Raw genomic sequence first — 26,606 nt, forward strand, 5'->3', positions numbered from 1 at the left:
TTATAAAAGCAAGTTTTGACTGTAACAAGAAAAATTAACAATGAGCAACTAATCGTTAAATTATCACTTATTTTAAAAGTTTGAATTGATAAAAAAATAAATTTAATTATTTAATTAATAATTTAATACTACCTTAATATTTACTCTTATGTGTTACTTCTCGTGTTCCTTCATTGCTCAGAAAATTTATAAAAAAGTAACATAGTATATTGACAAATGTAATTTGTTATTGTCTCCGACTTAAAAAAAAGATAAAAAGAAAGAAAAAGAAAAAGAAAAAGAAAAAGAAAAAGGGAGAGGAGCTGCGCCACTCTCGCACCACGGGCCGGTCGGCGCAATTCTAGTCACCCACGAGGGAAGACAGTTCTCAGACACAAACAGATATGAGTCCACAGTACCAAACGCAGCAGCAGAATGGCAGACTGCGTACCTTCTCGTAATTTCACCCACCGGGCCACAGACTATAAAAACCAGTAGGACCCACCACTCTGCGACCCCTCTCTCCCCTGTCTCTTCCGCACCTCGTTGTTTCTCTCTTTTGGTTGTTTGAAAATCACGAGCGCTGCTTTGAAACCACAGAACCCCTCCAAATCCGACGCACATTCACGCTCTCCGAATCTTACTGCTTGGTTAGCTTGAATGGAGGAGAGAGTGTTCGAGCTTCGGAGGAGAAGATAGCGATTGTTTTTTGATGGCTTCCAGTGCGTATAGAAATGGCGTTCACAGGGGAAGTAGTGGCATGAAGCTGGATCGGCCACTCCCGGCGGCGAACCTCAAATCTTCGTCGTTCAAATCCAGGATTCCTCCGTCTCAGTCCTCGGGATCCGCTCTCCGCCGCAGCAGCCCCGCCTCTTTCGCTGCAAAAGACAACGACGGAGGTGAATTTCATTCCAAACATGATCCAATGCACTACTTTGTATATCTACTTTTTTATTTCTTGCAATGCGATTTCATTTTGTGTGTGTGCGCTTTTTTTTTTTTTGGTCCGAGCGTTTGAGATTGATGCACTAGAAGTCTAGAATGTACAAATGTACTGGAATTGGCATGAACTGTGGAAGTTTTTGAATTATTAGAATTTTTTGAAATTATGGAAGTGATTTTATAGCTCAAATTGTGGTTATAGGTCTGCTGCTCTGGTATTAATTTAATGGTCCGGTTCCGGATGGTGGATTTAGAGCTTTTTATATGCCCTGCAAGTAGTAGATTTCATTTTCATGGAGACATGAGACATCCTAGTTTTTTCTTCTTCTTTTTTGTTTTTTTTTTTGGTTATCAAATTATTCAAGCTTTTAGAAGTGTTAATAACTTTTTAGTGCTCCAATTCTTGCTCCTTTCTTGCATAGCCCTTGTCTCAGGTGCTAACTGTTCACATCTCCCACACACTCGTGTATGTATGTATATATGTGCGTAAGGCGATCTCCACATGCATGACTAAATAGATTTTGTTTATGTTTGTGCTTTTTCCTGGACAGTACCGGGAAGAGTTCGAGTGGCTGTAAGACTGCGACCACGAAATGTGGAAGAATTGGCGGCGGATGCAGATTTTGCTGATTGTGTGGAATTGCTGCCAGAGGTGCCCCTAGCCCCCTAGTGTCATTCTAGTTACGATTTGTAGATTCTGCACATGACTTTTAATTCTTGTATTTTCAAAAAATGTTCCCGTACGGATGTTTCCTTTTTCTTTTTATGTTTTAAGCTTTCTGGTATTTTATTGCTTGGTTGTGGTGCCATAAATTATTCTGGGATTTTGCTCTACCTCAGCTTAAAAGGTTAAAGCTTCGGAAAAACAATTGGGATTCAGACACTTACGAATTTGATGGGGTGCTTACTGAATTTGCATCCCAGAAGCGTGTCTATGAAGTTGTCGCCAAGCCTGTTGTAGAGGTCTGTTATTTTTTGGAACCTACATTAATTGTTAGACGATCTTCCCTAATTTAGTTTTTTTTTTTTTTTTTTTTCTTGTTTCGTTATAGCTGATTCATGTACCCTTTACCTCTAGTTGTATTACTTTATCACTGGCAAGTGTTCACAATATTTCTTCACATTAAGGTTATATGAAACAAATCTCCTGTCATATACTCCTACTATTATATCTTAGATATTGTGGAGCAATCTAATAACGTGCCCTTTGCTTTTGTAGAGTGTTCTAGATGGTTACAACGGGACTGTTATGGCTTATGGTCAGACTGGTACTGGGAAAACTTTTACTCTTGGACGGCTGGGAGAGGAAGATACATCTGATCGTGGAATCATGGTTCGTTCGATGGAGGATATTTTTGCAGATATTTCTCCTGAGACTGATTCTGTCTCAGTCTCATATTTGCAGGTTTCTCTAGTACATTGCTGCATAAAGAAAACTTATAGTCACAATTCTCTTTCACCATTGACGTTAATATTGAAAACTTGTTTTCAGATTTTAATCTTTTAATTTCATCCTGTTTACAAAATGTCTGAAATTTTTGTTCTCAACAAAAATGTGTAGCTTTACTTGGAGACTCTCCAAGACCTGCTCGATCCTGGAAATGATAACATTCCTATTGTGGAAGATCCTAAAACTGGTGATGTTTCAGTACCTGGGGCAACTCTTGTAGAAATCAGGGACCAACAGAGTTTCATGGAGCTGCTTAGAATAGGGGAAGCTCATCGAATTGCTGCTAACACAAAATTGAATACTGAATCTTCTCGTAGTCATGCTATTCTGATGGTAAAATAATTTTATCCTGTCTATTATACAATAATTTTCAATTATATATTTGTTTAAGCTCTTGCATCAACATTTCGTGATATAGATGTTGTAATTCTTTGCACTGTTCTGTATTACTGAAATGTTGATATATTCAAATTCCTTACTGCAGGTACATGTTAAAAGGTCTGTCATGGGGAGAGAAGACATCATTTCCAGTGAAAATGGTGACCCTCCTCCTCACTTGGCCAAACCTTTTAAGCCGCTTGTTCGGAAAAGCAAGTTAGTTGTGGTAGATCTGGCAGGTTCAGAGCGTATCCACAAGTCAGGTTTATACCCCGACTTATGACCTCTTTCATCAGTCACGTGACATGTTTATTTGGTTGTATAACCAATAAGTTTATAAGTAGCTGTTTCTCCAAGGCATGTTGTGTATGTTCCACCCAGTTTTAATAGTATGCTAGTAGGCTCCACAGTGGGGGTTGGCCTTCCTTGGGCAGAGCTGGGTATTTATGCATTTCCATGCCTGTAATCGTAACATGGTTTAAATTTCTGTACTGGAGGTGGTGGAGCTCCCTGCAGACTTGACTTGGTCCCTGGGGCTCCTTTGTCCCTGAAAAAATCCCACGCACTTTGCTCTCCCCCTTGAACTTGCAGCGCGGATGGTCGCCCCAAGTTGTTTGTTGAATCTTAGTGTTTCAGTTGTTTGGAATGATTGAAAAGTCAATGCATGTATATGGTGCCGAAGGTGCTATTATGAGATGGATTTGTTCAAAAAATTTCATTACTTGAAGAGAACAGCATCTCACCCTCTCCCCTCACTCCCGCCCTCTTTTTTCTCAAGTAGGTGGCACCCTGCTTGCTTGTGGCTGTGAAACCCAACATCCTACAATCAAGAGTGCATAAATGTCTACAAAAGCTTCACAAGTTGGAGTCCTATTCATGTCTGTTACATGAACTTTTCACGTGTAGGGGTTTGGGAGATTTAATGCACTTGGCCTTTGGAGATGGATTATTGTGAGGCCAGTAAAGCACTTCCCTTAGGCTACTTTCATTATAGTGAAACTTGTGCATGGAAATGAGATGTAGAAGAGTACTGCAAAGAAAAAAGGTTCCTATTCTAAAAGGCTTTTGTTTTAGATGGAAATCTCGTTAGAAAATAGAATCTTTTTTTTTTTTTGGTTCCCATTAAGCAGTGCATTACAGCTGGATCTGCTTGATGGTATCTAAGGGTATTAGGTCCTCATATGAAGACATTTGTAGGTGGGTCTCTCTCTTTTTTCTGAAAGAGCCAGCAAAAAGTGAGGCAATATTCTATTTTCTACTAGTTTATAAGTACGGTGAGGTTTCCAGTAGTTATGGTTATTGACTTGGAGTTTAGGCATACAATCTCTAACTTAGTTTTACGGTTCTTATGTGTAATTCGAGAGGGTTTTTCTTCAGCATCCAACTTTATGATTTCTTAAATTCTTAAATGGCTTTCAGCCATAGTAAAACGTTTTAGTACAGCAATTTTTTTTTTAAGTATGAGTTGTTCCTGTCTTTGTCTTCCACTAGAGGATGTTTTCACATTGAATTTTTACATCCCAAAAAGTGCACTGCTGTTGCAATGGTTTAAGGGCCTTATATGGCTTTTGATGAATTTGCTTTATTTTGATTCCAATGTGTTTATGAGGTACACTTCCTTGTTATATAGTGACATTATCTCTGTCCTTTTACTGGCAGGAAGTGAGGGACATATGCTAGAGGAAGCTAAGTCTATCAATCTCTCTCTTAGTGCATTAGGGAAGTGCATAAATGCTCTAGCAGAGAATAGTCCTCATGTTCCAGTTCGTGATTCAAAGCTTACGAGGTTGCTTAAAGATTCATTTGGAGGTGAGATGTCTTTCATATTTATGTGACTGTGCTCAGACTTTGATGGTCATTTTTTTTAAAAAGTAATTCAATTTTATTAGAAAGCTTAGAGGGATGCAACCCAAGTACACATGGAGTATACATGAGAGACACCCAACTAGGGAGAGGAATAACACCAATCTGAAAACTCTAAGACATTAGAAAATAAAGGATTTTTGTGAGCAGCCATCCAAACATAGAGGGATTTGAATATAATAGCTTTTAACTCAATCACCAAACTCTCACAATCTTCGAAATTTCACACTTTGCATTCTCGCCAAATACACCACATTAAGCACAAGGGAACCATCTTCCAAACTTTTATATTATGATGGCTTCGAAACTGACCTCTCCAACTAGCCAATAGCTCCGCCACCCGTTGGGGCTTGACTCACTCTATTCCAAATAGACAGAAAACTGAAAACCATGTCTCTAGCCACCTCACAAAGGAGCAGAAGGTGATAATGGATCCCCCACTCTTCTTGCACATACAATACTAATCCATCATGATTACATGCCTCTTTCTCAGGTTATCCAAAGTCTATGTCTTCCCTAATGCAGCCGTCCAAACAAAGAATGCCACTCTCGAAGGAGCCTTGTTTTTCCAAATGCTACTAGAGTGGCGTTCTTTGTTTGGACGGATGCGTTAGAAAAGACATTGACTTTGGATAACCTGAGGAAGAGGCATGTAATCATGATGGATTGGTGATGATGGTCAAATTATTATATGGGACGTTAGCCATGATTCAGATGTGTACATATTGAATCATAGTGATTCAATGCACATTTGGGCTTAATACTTATTTTAGCCTTCTCTGACATAATGCCAATCTTTATCTTCATTCCAAGTGGTTCTTTCTACACTTTTTTCCCAGCATATTGAAGCTTATTACAGTGTTATAAATTTTACTAAATGTTCTATTTCACATTGGTTATTGTTTCATAGGCACGGCGAGGACGTCGTTAATTGTGACTATTGGCCCATCCCCACGCCATCGAGGAGAGACTGCAAGTACCATACTGTTTGGACAAAGGGTAAGTTCTTATTTTTAGAAGGGCTTTAAAGATTTAGCTTCGAAGCGTCTAATATGTGTCGTGCTTTCAGTATTATTTGTAACTTCTCACAGACAGAGCTACTCATGTACTATGCTATATTTTTTTTTAGATAGGCACTTTGGCTGATATGTTATTATTTAATAGTCATGTATTGTTTAGATCATTACAATCTTTTTCTTTTTCTTGTTCTTCCATATCTTTCTTGACACCTAGTGTTTATCTTGATATAAATGCGAACTTTTTTGAGGGTTCATATTAAATGACCAGGTGAGTCATTATTAGATTGTTATCTCTCACAGGCTATGAAGGTGGAGAATATGTTGAAAATAAAGGAAGAATTTGATTACAAAAGTTTGTCCAGAAAGCTTGAAGTACAACTGGACAAGCTCATTGCAGAAAATGAAAGGCAGCAGAAAGCTTTTGAGGATGAAGTTGAAAGAATAAATGTAGAAGCACAAAATCGAATTTCTGAGGTTGAGACAAGCTTTGCAGATGCATTGGAGGTTTGTTGAATTATGTATTTGAACACTCTTATCTGCAATAAATTTTGAACTGATTTTTTTTTTTCAAATACATATGTACATTGTGGGTGTGTGTACTTAAATAATGAAATCTGTTATATATTTATGCATCAGACTTGATAATGGTTGATGGTTTAATTCTAATGCCTGTTCAAATGAGTTGAAGAATGAAAAGTGCTAGCTAAACTGGCTGGGATCTTGAGGGTCAACTCACAGCCCTGGTGGATCAAATCCAAGTATTTTGTGTTGTTTCTTTGTTAAATGTTGTCATGCTGGTTTGGCCTTCATTTGGATCTCAAAAAGAACAAGAGAAAGAAACAGAATGCATAAAATGCTCAAGAAAGGAAGCCATATTAGAACATTTCCTTTCACTTCTCTTTCACAGTTGCAAGGATTCTTGGAGCCTTGAAGTTATTTAGTTTTTAACTTTTTTCTCTTTTATTTGGCTGTGTGTAAGCATCGTTGTTTCTTTCAGAAGGAGAGGCTAAAATGCCAGATGGATTATATGGATTCAGTCAAGCAGCTGGAGGAGAAGTTGGTGTTGAATCAGCAAAAGCATGATCATGATGGCTTCGCTGATGGTAAATGTATTCTACAGGTACTCCCCTATAGAAACCATTTTAGTTGCTATATTGTGGTTTTCTTGAAGGAATCTTGTGCCAATTGTTGGTATTAGGAAACTTTTTGAGACAACAGACATGCATGCTGATATTTGTCAACGTCAACTTGGACCGATTTTGTATATCTTTCGACTGTCTTTTGCATACGTGGCTCTTTAGAATCTTTTTTAATGAAATACAGAAGTCATTTTTGTTCAACATTGAAGCATAGTGTAACAGTCTATGCTGGTGCATTTAGCTTTTTTGAGGTTGTATCAATTACCTGTTCTTTTTTTTGGTGGTGGGGTAGGGGTGAGGATCTGATCCATTGGCTTGTTTAACTGCGTTTGCTTAGCATAACCATATTACCATGTAACCTGTTTCACACACCTTTAATGACAATGAGTTTAAATTTGTTTACTTCTATGTGAGATGACTGGAAGGGTCTGATTCAAAATCAGCTGAGTTCAATCTAGTCTATAATAACAGGCATATTGCACTGCTTTTATAGAGTTAGATGGCTCATTTCACAAGAATGAAGTTTTGATGGTTTTGGTGTAATGGAAATGTTTTGGTATAATGACCCTAGTTGGTTTAAAAATTTACCTTCTGCACACTAATGTATTGACTTATTTTAAGATAATCATATTGTATTTTTATTTTATTTATCTTGCAGGGGTCTGGGCTTTCTGTTGCCGAGGAAGTTGTTGAGATCAAAAAGCTCCTTGAAAAGGAAACTAACCTAAGAAAGGTGGCTGAAGAGGAGGTGAAAAATCTTAGAAGTCAACTAGGGCAACATCCGCCGTTAGCGGTATGGGTTTTTCCTGGATTACAGAGTTCTTTTGTACCAGCATCCTCTGGATTTCTTCAACTTCCAAGCATGTAATTGCTGGTGTATAAGGTTTTGTTTTGATGTACTAGGCAGGTGGAGATGCAGAAATGCTAAAGCTTCGGAAAATTCTGGAGGACGAGACTCGTCAGAAGAAGAAACTCGAAGAGGAAATTATAGTACTAAAAAGCCAGTTGTTTCAATTGAGTTTTGAAGCTGATCAGGTATTTGATTATGGAGGTTAAGCTTAACCTTTAGGCTTGATCTAAATTCTGTTTGTAGTTTATATGTTGATATTGCCATGATTCTTTTGCTTTTTAGTACATTATGGAGATGTTTTAGATTTTAACTGTTACATCATATAAAAGCTATATAGTTTCATGGTTTGTGTGAATCCTGGAGTTTAATAACAGTTTGAGACAAAGGGGAGAGTATCAGGAAGAGCTCACTAGATTTTGCCAGATATCTGCCTCCTTGGTGACAACTCTGAGAAAAAATAAAATCTGAAGTGCCTCTTTGTATGAGAAACCCCCTTGTTTAGCAGATTGAATGGTTTAGGTTATTAGTGATAAATGGTTATGAGTATTCTTGTCCCTCCTTTGCATTTGCTGTAGTACATGTGTATTTTCTAAAAAAATTTAATACTATTTTCTTTGGTTTATGTTTATAGATGAAAATGTGTCTTGACAGAGGCGGGACTGGAAATGTGTTTGCTGGTCTAGATTCCTCCATGTCTCCTGTTAGGCATTCCCAACTCAAAGACTCAGGGAATGGACAGAAAGCATCAATTGCAACACTCTTTGAGCAAGGTAAGAGAGAAATTTGTGAAAATTAATGTCATTTGGATCTTATATAATCTTTTTATTTCTTATTTTCTTTTTTCTATCAATCAATTTGACAGTTGGATTGCAAAAGATCTTGGCACTACTTGAGTCAGAAGATGCCAATGTACGGATTCATGCTGTGAAAGTGGTTGCCAACTTAGCAGCTGAAGGTGGGTAACTTGTTTTTGGCTCTCTTTCACCTTGTTTTCAGATATTTGCTCACATGTAATATGTTGTTGTATAGCTAGCATAAGTTTTTTTTTTTTTGATAAGTAATAAGTTGGTCTTATTAAAAAAGCGTAAGGCGCCCCTCAATACACCGGCAGTATACAAGAGAACGCACCTAGCTAGAAAGAGAAAAACGAACAAGAAATTCATCAAAGGTAAACGACAACGGTGACAAAAAAGCCACCGTCCAAAGATACAACGTATGAAAAAAAGAAGCTAAAATATCCTCTGAGGATCTCTCCAAATCCTCAAAACACCTATCATTTCTTTCCTTCCAAACACTCTAGAGAATGCATGTCGGCCCATCTTCCAAATAACAGCACTCCCCAGCCTACCAGCCGTCCACCAACACGCAAACAAGTCAAGGACCCTCAGAGGCATAACCCAAGACATACCAAAACGAGAAAAAATAGCACTCCACATAGCGTATGCAACATCGCAGTGAAGGAGAAGATGATCCACTGATTCCCCGCTTCTCTTGCACATGCAATATCTATCCACCACAATGACATGCCTCTTCCTGAGGTTATCCACCGTTAGGATCTTGCCTAGAGCAGCAGACCACGCGAAAAAAGCCGCCCGCGGAGGAGTCTGAGTCCGCCATACACTCTTCCAAGGAAAGTGACTTCTCACATCGCAAGCCAGAGAGCTAACGAAAGACCCAACTTTGAACAAACCTTTTTTGGAAGGGATCCACCACAATTTGTCTTCACTACCTCTATTAAAACTGACTGAGTGCAATACCTGGAAAAAAGCAGCAAAGGTATCCACTTCCCAATCATGCGCTTCTCTTAAAAAGCACACGCTCCACTGATTGAAGCCACCCACAAGCTCCACATTATCCGCAACTGAAGCATCCTTCGCACGAGCAATTCCAAATAAAACAGGAAAAGCTTCCTTAAGAGTTGAGTTCCCACACCACAAATCATGCCAAAATTTTGTTCTAGCCCCACCTCTCACCTCAAATCTAGAGAATCCTACAAATTTCTTCCACCCTTTCCTGATGTTCTTCCACAACCCCACCCCAAAAGTACTTGTAGGCTCTAGGGAGCACCAACCTCCCCATAAACTTTCAAACTTGGAATCCACCGCTATTCTCCACCAAGCTTCCCTCTCAATCCCATAACGCCACAGCCATTTGCCTAATAGAGCTTTGTTAAACACCACCAGATTTCTAATACCCGACCCGCCTTCTGAAACTGGAGTGCACACTTTAGACCATTTCACCAAATGATACTTGAACTCATCACCAATTCCTCCCCAAAGGAAGTCTCGTTGTAGCTTCTCAATATGAGCACCTACACTTGCCGGGATAGGAAAAAGAGACAAAAAATACGTGGGCAAGTTGGAAAGAGTACTCTTGATGAGGGTAACTCTACCTCCCTTGGAAAGGTATAACCTTTTCCAGCTGGCCAACCGACGTTCAACCTTCTCAATAACACCATCCCAGATATGAATAGCTAGCATAAGTCAGGTTGTCCATTGTTTAGGTTTTCTACTGGTGACAAAATAAAAAAGTAAATTCTTAATGAGGTTTGGTAGAGGAGAATATTTACCCGTTTAATATTGCTGTAGTTATTGTTCAGTGAAGGCACAGTCCTATTTTTGTGATGTACAGTAAACTTGTCGTCCTTTTATAAAGAAAATTTTCTTTATCACTATCATTTGAAAATAAAGGTAACATGTGCAAATAGAGTTGCAACTACTTGCTAATCTTTATTTCTAGAAAGGGAAAATGTCATCACACTGTATTCTCACTCATAATCAAGAATTCCTGGAGTTTTTATTTTTATCAAATAGATCATTCCATCTATTTTGGTTGATTTTTTCTAAGCATGTTGTTAGAAAAATTGGCAGAATCTGAAGGGAAGGATCTATTTGATAAATTCTTCATCTGCAGGGATCCATTTGATAAAATTGAAATCTCAAGAATTTTTTTGATAATGATTGAAAGCACAGGGTGTGATTTTAATATTTTCCTTTAAAAAGTTGGTTTACTATTTGAAACTCTAGTTTTGTGGGATTTTATGTATAACTCTTGCTTGGTTATAATTTTTTCTGGAGCAAATGCAGTTCTTGAAGGATAATGAATGAAGCCAAAGATGAATATATTTCTTGTATGAGACATTATCTCTGCTGTATTTATTATATATTATGATGTATGATCTAATATGGGTTCATATCCGAATCCCCCAACATGTGATCTATAACTTGATGAAATCATGAAAGGAGTTATCTTATAATCTGGACCTCTCTCTCTCTCTCTCTCTCTCTCTCTTTTTGTACCCTGCTCGTATGTCATTGTCCTTTCACCTGCTAAGTTTGTGTCAGAGTAATGGTCAATCATCTCAGGATCCTTAAAAATCCTCTCCAAATTTCCAAATTAATTCTATATCTTAGCACGCGTATTATTCTTTTTTAGATGCATTTCTTGTTTTTTGTTCTTTTTTTTTTTGTTCTTTTTTTTTTTTTTTTTTTAAAATTTGTTGTTAAAAATGATGTGTTCTCCCATGCAAAAAGCAGAAGCTAACCAGAAAAAGATTGTTGAAGCTGGTGGTCTTACTTCCTTGCTGATGCTTCTTAGAAGCTTTGAGGATGAAACTGTGCGCAGAGTAGCAGCTGGTGCAATTGCCAATCTTGCAATGAATGGTAATTTTGCATTTATATTTTTCCTTACCTTTGAGAGGGCTGGAGCTCTATTCCTTAGTTTGAGTTGTATTACCATTATGCTGGTATTTTGTTCATTTGGATAATATCGGTTTTCATGTTTCTTCCTTTCTGACATTGCAGAAGCCAATCAAGAACTTATAATGGTTCAAGGGGGAATTAGTCTTTTATCAATGACAGCAGCTGATGCTGAGGATCCTCAAACCCTACGCATGGTTGCTGGAGCTATTGCTAATCTATGTGGCAATGGTATACTGAACTTTATTGCAGCATCTCCTTTGTTATGTTTTTGTCCATTCATGCCATTTAGATTATGAAAAGTTTATGTTGGGAAATTGGAAAGAATTCTTGGGCACTACATCAATCAAGAAGCGCTTCTATTCTAGCACCTTTGCATTAAAGAAGGGATACTTTTGGTACCATGACAAAAAAGTTTATCATGATAAATTCCTATCTTCTACTGTTTAAAGATCTTATTTTTATTTTCTTTTGCTTCTAATAAGATATGGAGCATTGCCTTTACGTAAAATTCTCTCTGCTTCACTAATTTTTCTCCTGTGTTTCAAGTTAATAATAATAAAATCTAGTGAATGAAGATAAGACTTTTGCTATCAGTTTCCAAATATTATGGTGTGAAATACTATTTTTTACTTGTTGAACCATTTTTTTTTTCTTCTTTCTTCTTTCTTTTCTTTTTTTTTTTTTTTTTTTTTTTTTTTTTTTTTTCTGCTAAAAAATTGTTAAGAATAGGAACCATGGTCTGGAAAATTGGAAGAGATAGGTTAAGTTGATCTTGCTGATGCCTGTTGCCCTGTTATATAAGACTTTATAGAAGATCCAATTTCCATTCTTAAGTATTAAACTGGTTTGAATGTTTTGTCCTCACATCTCCTGTATGCTAGTTTTTCAATCTAAATCATGCTTTGTTGATAGTCATTTGCTCTTTTTTTTTTGTTCTTTCCCTATCCCCTTTAACCTGTAGATAAGCTACAGATGAAGCTGAGGTCTGATGGCGCTATTAGGGCCTTGCTAGGAATAGTTAGATGTGGGCATCCTGATGTCCTATCTCAAGTTGCACGTGGAATTGCCAACTTTGCGAAATGCGAGTCTCGAGCCTCTACTCAAGGTACGTGCCTCAATTCATCTAACACATCATTATATAGTCCTTCAGTATTGATACGTCTAGAGTTGTTGTCTTCCCATCACCTGTAAGTGGTGGCAATGGATTTTGATAAATATTCAACCTGATTGATGTTTAGTACATCGTGGTCATGCAATTTACTAAGTTGCTTGTTGGTTGTCCAAAAATGAATACCCAAATGGTTGAATGAAAAGATTGTCTTCTTAGCCCAATTTTTTCTCTGTGTATGGTGTGTTTTGAGGTCATTTTCATAATTTCAGCAAAATCAATTTTGATAATTATGTATGTGCCTCAGTTTTGGATTTGTAGCTACAATAATTTTTTTTTAAATTTTTTTTATTATTATATTTTTTTTAATATATGTGATATCTGCCATAGAAGATTGCATTCACATGAAATGCAGTTTTTCGTTATTAAGGTAATTGATATGGTGCCTCATTATAGGGACAAAAAGTGGCAGATCTCTTTTGATAGAAGATGGTGCACTTCCATGGATTGTACAAAATGCTAATAGTGAAGCTCCACCAATCAGGCGTCATATTGAGCTTGCACTCTGCCACTTGGCACAGCATGGTACATGGACTTCTCTCATCTTATTGAATAACTTAGATCTCTTGTACTACTTGTTCCTTTAAAATTCTGGGTTTTTGGAGTGCAGAAGTAAATGCAAAGGACATGATCAGTGGAGGTGCCCTCTGGGAGCTTGTTCGTATCTCACACGATTGCTCTCGAGAGGACATAAAGAGTCTTGCCCATAAGACATTGAGTTCCAGCCCCACCTTCCGATCTGAAATGCGACGGCTACGGATGGAGTATTGATTAATGGAATAATATTGGGGTTTCTCCTAACTGTTATTCGCACATCTAGCTGCGGTGAGTGTGATGTACGTGCGGAAGAAGCTTCTCATAATACGGCGTATATATACGTGCAGTGGAGGGGATCTTACACCCCCCACCCTACTACATAAAGGGGCATCCCATAAGATATCCCACTCGCCAATTTTGTGTAAAGCGTGGGTTGGGCTTGTAATCCATGTTTTAGCTTCTTTCTTGAGCATCCATGATTGTAGCTTAATGGAAAAGGGGGGGAAAAAAAGGAAGAGAAAATTTTGTTCCTGAACGAGCGAGTCAAATTGGTTCCACCTTCAGTTCTCTGAAGTGGGACGGACAGACTCAAAATGTCCAGCGTTTCTTTTTCAATATTGTACAAATTGTTTTTTATTTTTTATTGGCAATGAAAATCAATATTGTATAGTTTTGTTGGGACCCGGTATGGGAGTAGACATTTTAGTGCGAGACTTGTCTAGCTAGTGTTGTAGCTAGAAAGTAGAAGGCTTCTAATTAAGCCCTCAAGTTGATATTTCCCATGTGATTTCCAAATATTCCCCACGTCTGATCAGGCCCATTAATCAAGCGACAGCTCCTCATAATTAGGGAAAATGGTAGGATATCTTGTGCTAGTGCCACTACAAAAAATAAGCAATTTAGTAGCGTGTCTATAGTACCCATTTTCTGCCACGTCACTAATTAGTGATGTTTTATAAAATGAAACGTCACGAAATAATTTAGTAGTGTGCTGCATACTTCACCTCACTATTTAGTGACGTGCTGAATATGTCACGCCACTATTTAGTGACGTGGCATATTTCAGGACGTAACTAATTTATTTATAAAATCAAAATTATTGTATATTTAATGTTGTAAGTATAGATGGATGGTAAGAGAGGTGCTCTTTACTAATTGAAGAGGTTCAAGGCTTCAAGCAGGATTGGAGTAGAAAAATCTGAACATGGTTCGGTTTTTTGACTTATTTAGTGGGGGCTGGTGTTCGTCAGAGATCGAAAATATGGAAAGTATGAAGATCGAGTTTCAGCACAAGACCCTCTGAATAGAATTTATACTGAGAGGAAGCAAATGTTATTAATTAAGAAGTGCAAAAATTTGAGAATAGCGGAAAAAAGCTTTTTTGGACAATAGGATGGCGGTGCTAAATAAACTTCCTTAATTTGTTTTGATCAAACGGGTCATTGAGATCCCTTCCGGGTGGGTTTGGTAAAGATTTTTTTAGGTGATTTTGTTTCTTAATAATAATAAGAAGTGATTGATGTGATATAAAGTTGAAAGAATTTGTATGGAAAAGTACTGAAAAGATTTTTGTTTGAATTATAATAAAAAGTAAAAAAAATTAGAATATTTTGAAATGATTTTTTTAAGGGAAAAATGAGGGTGGAGGCAAAACATAACAACATAACTACTACTTTCTTTTCTTTGTATTTGGAATGTTTCAGTCTTGTAACGTGATTCAATCTCATAACTGTACAATCTATATATATAAGAGCAACACAATTAAAATACAGTTTTTGTAAGTTTTACCAAACCATTCACATACAATTCTTTCATGGTATCGATCAGAGCTTCAATAGCTCATGCTTAATCTGGGCTTTTGCTTTCCTATTTTCTTTCATCTTTCCAAATGGCTGAGAATACATTTTCCTCAACATCCTCTCGCTTCGATCTGCAGCTTCTTTCTCAGTTCTTCTCACCTTCCAGTACTGTCTTCCTCGGTCAATAAAGCATCTGCTTGTGAATTTTACCAAGAAACTATCATTTCTTGTACGTGTCTACTCGAGTGACGTCTTCTCCGATGCCTGGACTTCCACTATATGTTGTCTCTCTCAGTGGCTACATACCATTACTATGTCATTTTTATAGATGATATAACTAGGTTTTGTTGGTTTTATTACAAAAATCTGACGTATTTCCCTAACTCTTTTCTTGAGTTTAAAACTCTGGTTGAGAATCAGTTCATCTTTCGAATAAAGCAATTTTAATCAGATAACGATTGTGAATTCATCGTCTTTCATTTCCCAATTATTTGATGCAGGAGAAAATCGATATTAGTCTTATTTTATTTATGCATGTGTATTTTAGTTTTTCTTTTCCATTAGGATTTGGTTTTCTTTTTTCCAATTATGCATGCGTGTGTTTTAGTTTTCCTTTTCAATAATGATTTAGTCTTCCTTTTCTATTAAAGATTAAGTTTTTCTTTTCCAATTAAGATCTGTTTAGTTTTTTCCTATATAAGGGATACACACTCAATGTAACAATGAAGTTTTGAAATATCAATTAAATATCAGTCTTTCAGAGTTATTTATCTGTTTATTTATTTGGGCTAACTTCTTTCTCTTCTTCATTTGTTATTTTCTCTCTTTCTGAATTCACTTTTCAATCTTCAATTCTTAATTTCTATTGCTATCATACACTGTTAGAACATCTTAATTCTGCCCGGCGTTACAATTCTTCTCAACAAAATGGTTTAGCTAAGTGTAAGCATCATCATATAGGTGAAATGGGTATTTCCCTATTGGCTACATCTCATTTGCCTCCTCCATTTAGGCTGATGCGTTTCTCACTTCAATCCATATATATATCATCAATCGTTTGCCAATGCCCACATTAATTGGATCATGCTTTACCATACATGCACTAAGTTGTTTAATCAAACACTAGAATATAAATCTTTATAGGTCTTTGAGTGCATGCGTGCTATCCTTTGCTACATCCATATATATATGCATCACAAACAATGTGTATATATATATATATATATATATATATATATATATATATATATATATATATATATATATATATATATATATATATATATATATATATATATATTTCTTGGCTTTTAGTACTAATCACAAAGGATATCATGGTGCTATGATCCTGTTTAATTCTCAATGTATTTATCTGTCACACAAAGTTGTTTTTCACTTAATTTGTTTTGCATATCCCAGAACCCACGTATTTTTCACAAACCATTAAGTGTGCTTATTGGCGCCAAGCTATGCTTACTGAGTATGAAGCTCATCATGGCAACAAGACGTGTCCCCGATCGGCCTCCTCATCAATAGATTATCAGGAATAAGTGCGTCTACAAGTTGAAGCAACACTATGAATATTGATACATTTGAGCATTATGAAGCATGATTGGTGGACAAAGGATTCGACCAACAGTGACGTTTAGACTTGTCATCAAACCTACAACTGTTCAAATTGTTTTTGCCTTTGTAGTGCATTTCAATTGGCACATTAAATAGCTTGATATATAAAATGCATTTTTTCATGGAATTAAGAGGTATTTATGGATCAACTACGAGGTTTTATTAACACTGGTTGTATATGCTAATTATGCTTGCAAACTAATTTATGGGTTAAAACAAGCACATTGTGATTGGTTTAATCAACTCTCTGATTCTCTGTTAGATTTTGGGTTTCCACAATCTTCAGTGGACAATTCTTTTTTTGTGCTTAACCATGGTTCTCAATATTTGTTCATGTTAATTTATGTTGATGGCATTTTGGTTACGGCCGCACTCATTTTGGTCTTATTTGCGCTCTATTGCAAAAAAATCAATCATGATTTTGCATTGAAGGATCTTGGTCAGTGTTTTCTTGAGAATTCAGGCTTCTTGGGATAACTTAGATTTACATCTACGACAATCCAATTACATTTTGGATCTTTTGGACAAGGCTAAAATAGTAGGTGCAAAACCTTATATATGCATCTCCGTGTGTTTCAGGCTCTAAATTGTCTTCCTATATACGGAGGTGATTCTATCTTCAATGTTTCTGAGTATTGCCAGCTTGTTAGTGCTCTTCAGTATTGCACCAGGCATGACACATCTTGAGATTGCTTACTCTGTTAATCAGTTTTGTCAGCATTTGCATTCTCCCGATTCCCATCATTGGACAGCTCTCAAACAGGTTCTTCGGTATCTAGAGGGCTTGATGAGCATGGATTATTTTAGTCTAAGAGATCTCTATTACTTCAAGCCTTTTGTGATTCTGATTGGGCTGATGACCCTGATGAAAAAGTTCCACCACTAGTTTTGGTGTGTTTCTCGGTCCTAGCTTGCTTGGTGTCTCGGTGTGCAAAGAAACAATATGTTATTTCTAAGTCCAGCACCAAGACTTAATATAGGGTAATGGCGATTGCTACGTCGAACGTTACCGGCTTCAGATGTTAATTATATATTAAAGGATTTGGAAGTCCCACTTCTTTCGCGTCCAACACTTTGGTGTGATAATCTTGATGCTTGCACTTGCTTCCAATCATGTCTTTCATGCACGCACTAAGCATATTGAGGTACGCACTAGGCATATTGAGGTGGATTTTCACTTTATTTGAAAAAAGCTGCTTAGTAAGGATATATATTTCACTACGATCCAATTCTACATGTGATCAACCTGCAGATATCTTCACTAAAGTGCTTCATCATGGTTTCTTTTCCTTCATGACAATTAGCTCATGGTGTTTCCTCCCCCGGCATATTCGCTTGCGGGGGAATGTTAATCAAGTCACCATCACATAAGAACTATTCATCAGATGACTCTCTCAAGATAACTACTATAGATGAATAGTTATCCTCATACACGTGCAGTTTAATTATCAACATGACAACAGTATAGTATAGATTAGATTACTTAATTTGTGTGTTTTGAATGTTTCAGCCTTACCAAACCATTCACACATACAATTCTTTCACCATCTTAGTGGAATAGTAAAAAGGTTGCTCTCTGGAAAATGTTGGACAAGCTGAACTTGAACCAGTTAGCAAATATGGGAAAAGTGATATATAGACAGAAGGAGCTAGGCGTAGGAATCTGTGCTTAATTGAATCTTGAATTGCAGCACGGCCATAGATTGGCGTTTCAAGTTTCAATCAATTTCGCAGTTTTTTCTTGAGAAAAGAAATCAAGCAAAGAACCAAACGGTGCTCATCATTTGACATTAATTTTAAGTCGCATTCTACGCAAAAATCTGCCTTAATTATTAATAATATTATAGCAAAAGCCAGATGCCGGTTATATTAGGTTTTGCATGAAATTTAACAAAGAAAAGGTTGACTAATATTTTGAGTAGGAAGGAACATCCAATTATGAAGGGGTGCAAAAGATAGAAAGTGTTATATATGTATATATAGAAGGAAACCCTCCAACCGGGAGATACGCGCATGCATTATATTGCATCCCACGAAGAACACGATGGTTTTCTCCTCTTAATCCATGTGCTTCGAAAAATAACAAAAGAAGATAATGAATATCTATAAGACGTACGAGGAAGATTACAGAAACAAGTAAAAGAAACTTTAAAGGCAAGTAATGAAGCTAGACGACCTAAAAAAAATATAAAACTCTTTCTCTATTTATTTAGTTCTTGTGGGGTGATATCAAGATCGAGATTTTCTCTGAAAAAGATCTCTGAAACTCTGATCATGAGAACATATAGGCAAGTATAAAACAATGAAAATCCAAAGAATTTTGTTCTTTTAAAGAAAAAAGAAAAGAAAAGAGAGAGAGTAAGGGATATGCTGGTACTGGGGGAGTTAAGTTCCACTGCAGAGAACCAGTTGTGGGTAGGGTTTCAAGGAGCATCCATTCCATAATCAAGACAAAAGTATAGTGTTATATATATTACAATTACTTACCTTTCTCATTTGTCGAATCATTCCACCCCTTTATTTCTCTGGTGCCAATGACAGAGAGAGGTAGAGAGAGAGAGAGAGAGAAACTTTAACGCTTGCTTAAGGTCTGTTTGTTCTGGTTGTTGCCTCGAAAAGGAGCTTTTTACAGAGCAGAGCACGTGTGACCCAGTATCCAATGTTCATCTCTGCTGCCTCCATAACAAACCCTAATTTTTCAGAGACTCCCACACATATACACACACACAGAGAGAGAGAGAGAGAGAGAGAGAGAGAACTCTAACGATGACCTTATTATCTTGAAGCTAGTTAAGATTTTTGCCACCTCCTCCACCAACCTTAAAACAGTCACCAACTTTGTTGAACCTGCTATGTATCAATACTAATTTTGAGAAAGTGGGAAGTGAAAAGGGAGGTCTGGTGTAATGATGGTGTTGAGGAAAAAGGATCATGACTCCTATGTTTTTATGATGAAGTACAATAAAGAAATTGATATTACTTACTTTTTTTAGAGAACATAAAATCAAACTCCATAAATAAAAAAATATATTTGTGTTTTGTAATGTGATTAAGTTATTCTTTAAGGGTTTGGACTATGTGATAAACTTAACAGTCTTCCAGCAAAAAATAAAATAAAATAAAAATAGAAAACCCAAAAAATATAGATGGCTTCCTTTTTCCTTCTTCTGAAAAGAGTGAATGAATAGGTTGTCAGAGAAGTTACCAGAACTGCAACAACTAAATGAATAGATATAGAGAAATGGATTGCCATCCATCCGGCATGTACTGCTGCTTCATCTCTGAGCTAGCTACTATTACTCGATCGGGGTGAAGTGGAGGGATAACAATTCAGATAAATTAATCAACCCACCAAAAATTCATAGATTTTTACATCCTTCTTCAATCAAAGACCGACGGATAACATAATAATTAACATCTTAATTGAACATAACTAACTTATAAAAGAAGAATCAAAGTTGATTGAAATACAGCTAGTAACAAAGAGGAGGAAATTAATTAAAACACAGTTTTCGTTTTTGTTAATAAGAAGAGCGACCATTGCCACCCCAGTAGGCATCGGATGGTAATTGGCATGGGTTCAGAAGATTTTGTGGCACCCCAGGATATAGAGATGTGTTAGGATCAGGCAGTAGTTGCTGCTGCTGTTGCTGCTGCTGCTGCCCACCCATTCCCGGCGGTGATCCGAGATTTACGCCTCCAGGAATTGGAACCCCCGGGTCTTCCTCCTCCAATGGGAGCCTCTCATATGCTGCATTACCAAATGATGCAGCCATTATTACCACCGGACCAGAAGCCAGAAGTGGACCGACCACGCTCCCGCCCACCACCTGGCCTTGACCTCCGGCCAGATATATGGTCAGCCCCGAAGCGGCTGGCGGTGCCGGAGGAGGCAAAAATGAGCCTGACAAAGATAAAATCTCGAATCTTCCATGTAAAGTGACGACTGCTCCGGGTGAAGCAGGCTGCCTTAGGGTGACATTAGTGACAGTGCCACTCCCGCTCAAAATACAAACCCCTCTTTGCCTGCGCCTGGCGAAAGTCGAGAGGCTTTCCATGATATCACAACCGTTGGAGACTTCGACGACGTGGGATCGGAGGGCGTTGGCGCTGTCGCGGGTGATTATGATGGGCGGCTTGGGCTTGTTCTTGGAGCCGGCGGGTCTGCCGCGGGGTCTTCTTGTCATCTCTCCCTCTGATCCAGTGCCGCCAGAGCCGAATTCCTTGCTTTCGATTGTTGTAGTCGCGGCAGCGGCGTTGTTGTTGATGTTGGCGGAGGTGGTGTTTTCGTCGCGATCTCGCTTCTGGCCGCGGTTTAAGCCGCCGTTACCGCTTTGCTCGTCCTCGGAATTTTGTTGCTGTTGTTGGTGGTGGTGTTGGAATTGATGGTGGGGGTGGGGGTGTGGATGAAGATCTCTTGAAAGGAAAGGCGGAGGGAGAGGACGGCCGTGTGCTGTGACTGCAGGATCCATTTAGAGCCCTCAAACCCTAATTAACTTAGCTCAAACTTACTAAAATCCAAGCAAATTGTCTCTCTCCCAACTTGTAGCTACCTTTTTGACTCTCTTTCTTGCTCTTTTTTCTGGCGTTTTGATGAATCAAATGCTATACTAACCTTTACCAGATCAAAAGAAGAAGAAAAAGGGAAACCTACCAAATTTTCAGCTGAAATCAGCCATGTTTCTTCTCTTCACCCGCTCGTTGAGGTTTTGGTTCTAATAGTTTTTAGCTGCTTCCTATGAAGCTACTAGCTTGAAGGTCATGTTGTTGGGAGAAGATGAAGAGCTAGCTTGTACTAGTAGTATACAAATGGTAAGAAGAGAGTAAGTCTTCTTTTGTTTTAGCTTTCTGGGTAATGGTGTGGGTACTGTTGGGTTAGGGTTAGGTCTAAGGAATCGGATCGATAATGGGTTTGGTTTCGGTAAGACAGCGTGCGCATGGGCGGTGCTGTGGGCCCCTCTTTCCTTTCTCTCTCTCCTTTGTCTCTCCCCTTGCGGGCCCTATGATTCACCCCCATCCCCTCTCTCTCTCTCTCTCTCTCTCTATATATATATTATATACGTCTACATCAGACCATATATGGCTGGGTGGCTGGGATTGAAAGGCCTGCAGTATAAGATGAATCTTGTGCGTCCTTCATTTGGTTGCTGAAAACCAATTCGATGATCTCTTAAGCTCTCTTGAATGAATGATTGATTCTAAGTTCAAAAAAGTACTGCAACGTACGTACTTGCTTGATGTAAAAACCTGCTAAAGAACACTACTCGATCTAGCTATACTTCTTCTTTCCTCCACAAAAATTAATTTGTTAAATTTAGAGGGACAAAATACCCTTCGCTTTAATGGGTTTGTCTTGTTTTCAGTGTTCCCTCATCGTCCAAAGCATAATAATTGTTTCATTCACCCATTTGAACCATAATAACGCCTCTGCAAAAACAATTATATATATTCACAACTTTTCCAACTCATGTATTTACTTTTAGAAGCTCGAGAAAAGTCAAGCTCCAAAGCCATATATATATATATATATTTAACTGATGAAATTAAAATCGCTACTTATTTCTTCGCTTTATTAACAAAGTTGACAAGTTTTTGTTCTTTTTTTTTTTTTCTTTTTTTTTACTTTTTTTTTTTTTTTTTTTTTTTTTTTTTTTCTGCCTGCAGATGAAATGTTAAAGGGTGTAAAGTGTTGGTTTTGAAAAGAGATAGATGGATAGAAGACAAAAATGAAACTGAAGGTGGGAAGAGTTTGTTCTTCGCTATGAAGAAGAGTTACAGCCTTGCCGGGTCCGTTACTCCAATGCAGTTTCGTACGGGTGGCATTTCGTGATTTGGTGCAAGACTAGGGGCATTCATTGAGAGAGAGAGAGAGAGAGAGAGAAGCGCATGTGGGTCATGGGAAATTGGAGTTGGCCCACCCAACAACCAATTCGGGTCAGGGCGTGTCTTGAGGGCGACTCTCGGTTTTAGGAAACCAAGCCAAAACACACACACACACACTCCCTCTCTCTCTGTCTCTCTGTGTGTGATGTTGATGTTTAGAGAATATGGGCCTGGGCAGTTGATTTTGACTCATTTTTGAGACGTGTCTCTTCCCTTTCCGTCACACTGCTGATGCACCACGCGCCTATTCGATTCTTCCTCAAATGCTACTATTTTATATACTAATCTTTCTACGGTCTATATATAATATTTAAGCACGGTGAGATTCAAGTTGTACGTATTATACTTGTATATCTTTTACAACTAGATTAATCTCTAGGTTAAATACCTATTTGCCCCATGTACTTTACAAACTTTATTTTTTGTCCCCTCAGTTTTATTTTTTATCAAATTTAGTACATGTGGTATATGAAAAAACGAAAATGATACATTCGTTTAATTTTTCGTCCAAAATTAACATACAGCCACGTCATCCTACATGTGTCGTCGTGTATGCGCGACACATGTTTCCATGATACACCGCAGCGCTGACGTGACTATCATTGTTATTTTTATTATTATTTTTTACCCCATCAATTTTATGGGTTAAATACCTATTTGTGAATATTTTGTTATTGATCATATATATAGTACTTGATATCAAGCTTGCGCGTAGAAGCATGCCAAGCCACGAGCCCCAATTGGGCCAAGGAAGCCAACGTGTACGTCGGCCAAACAATTTCATAATTAAGGACCACAAAGAATATTAACCGATTCAAGTCTTGTACTAACCGTCAACAAGTGTATAATCTAGCCCTCCATCCATCAAGTCACGATAATAACCCGCAAGTGAGCCGTTATTCGGCAGCACATCCACTAGTTCAACGTCAAACCCCATCGACATATTACACCTAACCAAGGTCGTATCCCGTACGTTAGGGGTGGCGCCCAGCATAAAAGGAAGATATTGCCACATTTTCAAATACAAACACATAACCCTTCACTCTTCTAAGATTCTAGATGCATGGAGCAAGACATTTTTATTTTTACTAACTTAAGCACCGGAGGTTTTACCTGTCATCGATCTATACTCTTTGGCAAGTTTTGGACTCTTCTTACTCCTTGTATGTGTCCTACGTTGGCTGAGTATGACCCTGCGTTAGTTTCACTATCTGACCTTCACATATTTTATAATGGTCCCTAATTAAATATGATCAAGATAATCGATAAATAAGAGCTATATATATCATTTTTAAAAAGTTCAAAATTATAGTTATTTTCTATTTTAAAATTTTAAGTAAATAAATGAGTTATAGAGTAGTTGAGATTAATAAATTGCGACATATATATTGTATTTGCATGAAATTTAGCATGCATGAGAAACGTGGGGAGAACATTTAATCTAGAAAAAAAATAAAATAAATAACAATTAATACGGATGAGAACTATTAGGTGATAGATATAAAAATAATATTTATATTTAAACACACATAATCATATTTGAGTGATTTTTTATTGTTACGCATTAATTTTATCATAAATGAAGCATGCAATTACAGCTAGAAGAAAAAGAAAAAAGAAAATTAAAGAAGGGAAGACGACAGTTTTAGTCTAACAACGACAAAGAGGGTTTTAACTTTTAATGAACGTATATATACCTAATCTTGAGGATAAAGTTTGTGTACGGGGCTCTCTTCGCTTCTTATTATATGCCAGCAGATTGCATAGAAAAAGAAAATTAAGAGTGTACCTTAATTCATGATCATATATATATATATACTTACAAAAAAAAAAAAAAATCATGATCATAGCCTTATTTAACAACTAGTTAATGTTTCAGCAGTCAACGCAAGCAATATATAGCATTATGTTTCTTTACTATGATTGATACTAGATTTCAATTCCTGTTCAAACATCATACTCTAATCAAACTCCAACCAAATGAAAACACCGATTTTTCTACGTAATTTTTTAAAAACATACTCTCATATGATATGTTTTTTTTGCAATTTCATTTAAAATTATACTTTTGTTTTGTGAAATCGCAGTGCCAAATGCACTCTCCCTCTTACACTCTAGAAAATGATGTCATAATAGGATTAATTTGGTGTTGATGTGAAATGAAATTTATGATATATAAGCCATAACATTTGTTTTAGCAAAAGGTGTTAATGTTATGCTATTCCAAAAATCTGAAAAACAAATCCGATTTTTTTATTTTTTATTTTAAAGCTTATTAATGGCGACTCTTGCTGCCTAACCCTTAAATTAAATTGTTAAATATAATCACCAGTTATTCTAGAAAATAATTAATTTAATTATTTACTTAATATTCTATCATAAATCATTACATCCATCACTAATTAATTTTTAAAGATATTTACAATAGGTTTTTTTAATTATTTATTTTCTATATCTATTTGATGAGGGGAAGGGAAAAATGAGAATTACAACTAAATTAAACCAAATATGGGCGGACAACAGCCTCAATACAATCAGAAATTAGTGCGGCATCCAAGGAGCAAAGAAACCAGCGGAAATGGGTCAAATAAATTACCTAGCCCATTAAGAGAACCAGGGCGACCACTAATGGTCGCTAACAAAGGCAACACAAAAGGTCAAATGTTCAAAAAGTGGCATTCAACCCTTTCAAACTATTTAATTATGGCAAGTTAGTCGTTCTATCAACTTTTTTCACCTTTTTAGACAGAATGCTAGTAATGTGGGTTGCGCGACTTTTAACAATGTGAACTCCCCAAAATGCTTCATAAAGATAAAATGTAAAAAAGAAAAGAAAAGAAAAGAAAACTACAAAAAAAAAAAAAAAGAAGGTAAAATATAAATAAACAAAATAAAAAAAAACTAAAATAACAAAATAAAAATAATAACAATAAAAAAAATGTGGCCAAGAGGTGGTTTTGTCCACCACATTTGGCCGAATGACCCCTAATCCAGCTAAATGGGAGTGGTTTCGACTCCCCTCATTTGGGAAATTGGGGTGGCCAGCTACCCCTATTTGGCCGCCTTTTATTTATTTATTTATTTTTTAATATTTTATCCTAATGGAGAATTTTGAGGAGTTCAAATTATTAAAAGTCAAGTGCGACGCACATGACTGGAATTCAGTCAAAAAAGACATAAAAAGTTAGATGGGCTAACTCGCCACGCTTTGTTAATTTGTGAAGGTCGAATGTTATTTTTTTGAACATTAAATGCTAGAACGTACAAACAAATGTCATACTTAGAGAGAGTTAAGTGTATTTTCTCTTTTTCTCTTTTTTTTTTTAATTATTATTTAAACAATAGAAAGGAATGAAAGATTAATTAGCATGGCTCATTCAAGCAATTTGATGAGCCACACACGCATAGGTACGTAGTAAAAGGCCAGCTATACGTGTGAGTGTAACTTAAGATGTGACACCCACGTACAACATGTACAGGGTCAATTTATATATATAGTTGACTTTGAAAATTAGTTCGATTTACCTAAATTCAAGTTTTAAGCATGCATTCTGATTCGTTGTTGGTTCTGATATATATATATATATATATTTATTTATTTCCATGTAAAATAAAGAATTCAATATGGCGTTAACTGGCTACGCTTCATGCCTTTTGACTTCAAGAGTTGCGTGCTTGAGCATGGTACCTTGACTTCTTAGATTCCGGAAGCAAGTTGTAATCCATCAACAAGATTGAAGCATTAATTAACTTGGTGGGACGGGAGATCGAATGATTGCTTGGTGGCTTACCTTGAACTCGATTTCAAGATTATTCATTTATGCTCATTTCAATTTCGTTCCTCTTTTTCTTTTTTTTTTTCTTTTTTTTTTTTTGTTAAATCATCACTTATGTTAAAATTTTAAGATAATAAAAAATTATTAATTTATATTCTAACACTTTTTATCCGTATTTCAATAATTAAAATAGGAGCTTTCATTTGAAGTACTCTTGGATTAATTACAATGTTTTGTTAATTACATTTTGTTCACTTGTTATATGAGACAAGTTAATTAATCTATATATATACATTTTAAAAATGGCATTCTATCCATTTGAGGTGTACGTACTCTCTTAACATTCATCAAAACCTACCTTCAAAACTATGTATATGCTGAAAAACCATAATAATCCCATCAATTAAACAATACGACAAACTAATCACAAAATGGGAAAAGCCACCTGTTGAGGTGATAAAAACAAGGGAAAAAAAAAAAAAAAAAAAAATCATAT

At 36.7% G+C, this 26,606-nt stretch overlaps 2 protein-coding genes across 2 annotated transcripts; one reads left to right on the forward strand and one right to left on the reverse strand.

Annotated features, from left to right (window-relative positions):
* The first annotated feature begins 310 nt into the window (after window positions 1-310).
* LOC133864211 (kinesin-like protein KIN-UB) lies at window positions 311-13,695 on the forward strand. Its single transcript, XM_062300485.1, has 19 exons — window positions 311-878; window positions 1,473-1,573; window positions 1,762-1,884; window positions 2,141-2,326; window positions 2,483-2,704; window positions 2,856-3,012; window positions 4,409-4,558; window positions 5,523-5,611; window positions 5,932-6,135; window positions 6,629-6,751; window positions 7,429-7,563; window positions 7,674-7,805; window positions 8,252-8,390; window positions 8,483-8,575; window positions 11,157-11,282; window positions 11,424-11,549; window positions 12,283-12,426; window positions 12,886-13,014; window positions 13,100-13,695. The coding sequence occupies exons 1-19, from the start codon at window positions 692-694 to the stop codon at window positions 13,258-13,260; spliced, it is 2,727 nt and encodes a 908-aa protein (XP_062156469.1). The 5' UTR covers window positions 311-691; the 3' UTR covers window positions 13,261-13,695.
* A 6,091-nt stretch (window positions 13,696-19,786) lies between these two features.
* Window positions 19,787-21,361, reverse strand: LOC133863955 (AT-hook motif nuclear-localized protein 22). The gene has a single exon (XM_062300125.1). The coding sequence runs from the start codon at window positions 20,921-20,923 to the stop codon at window positions 19,973-19,975; it is 951 nt and encodes a 316-aa protein (XP_062156109.1). The 5' UTR covers window positions 20,924-21,361; the 3' UTR covers window positions 19,787-19,972.
* Window positions 21,362-26,606: the final 5,245 nt, after the last annotated feature.

Source organism: Alnus glutinosa, chromosome 3 (genome assembly GCF_958979055.1).
Source record: "Alnus glutinosa chromosome 3, dhAlnGlut1.1, whole genome shotgun sequence".
Classification (NCBI taxonomy): Eukaryota; Viridiplantae; Streptophyta; class Magnoliopsida; order Fagales; family Betulaceae; genus Alnus; species Alnus glutinosa.

What these genes read in the sequence shown, in the direction of transcription:
- LOC133864211 (XM_062300485.1), top strand. Translation starts at nt 692, where the DNA reads ATGGCTTCCAGTGCGTATAGAAATGGCGTTCACAGGGGAAGTAGTGGC. An exon ending in TGCAACACTCTTTGAGCAAG is followed by an intron (nt 8,391 to 8,482) that starts GTAAGAGAGAAA and finishes TCAATTTGACAG; the next exon opens with TTGGATTGCAAAAGATCTTG. An exon ending in GTCTCGAGCCTCTACTCAAG is followed by an intron (nt 12,427 to 12,885) that starts GTACGTGCCTCA and finishes GCCTCATTATAG; the next exon opens with GGACAAAAAGTGGCAGATCT.
- LOC133863955 (XM_062300125.1), bottom strand. Translation starts at nt 20,923, where the DNA reads ATGGATCCTGCAGTCACAGCACACGGCCGTCCTCTCCCTCCGCCTTTC.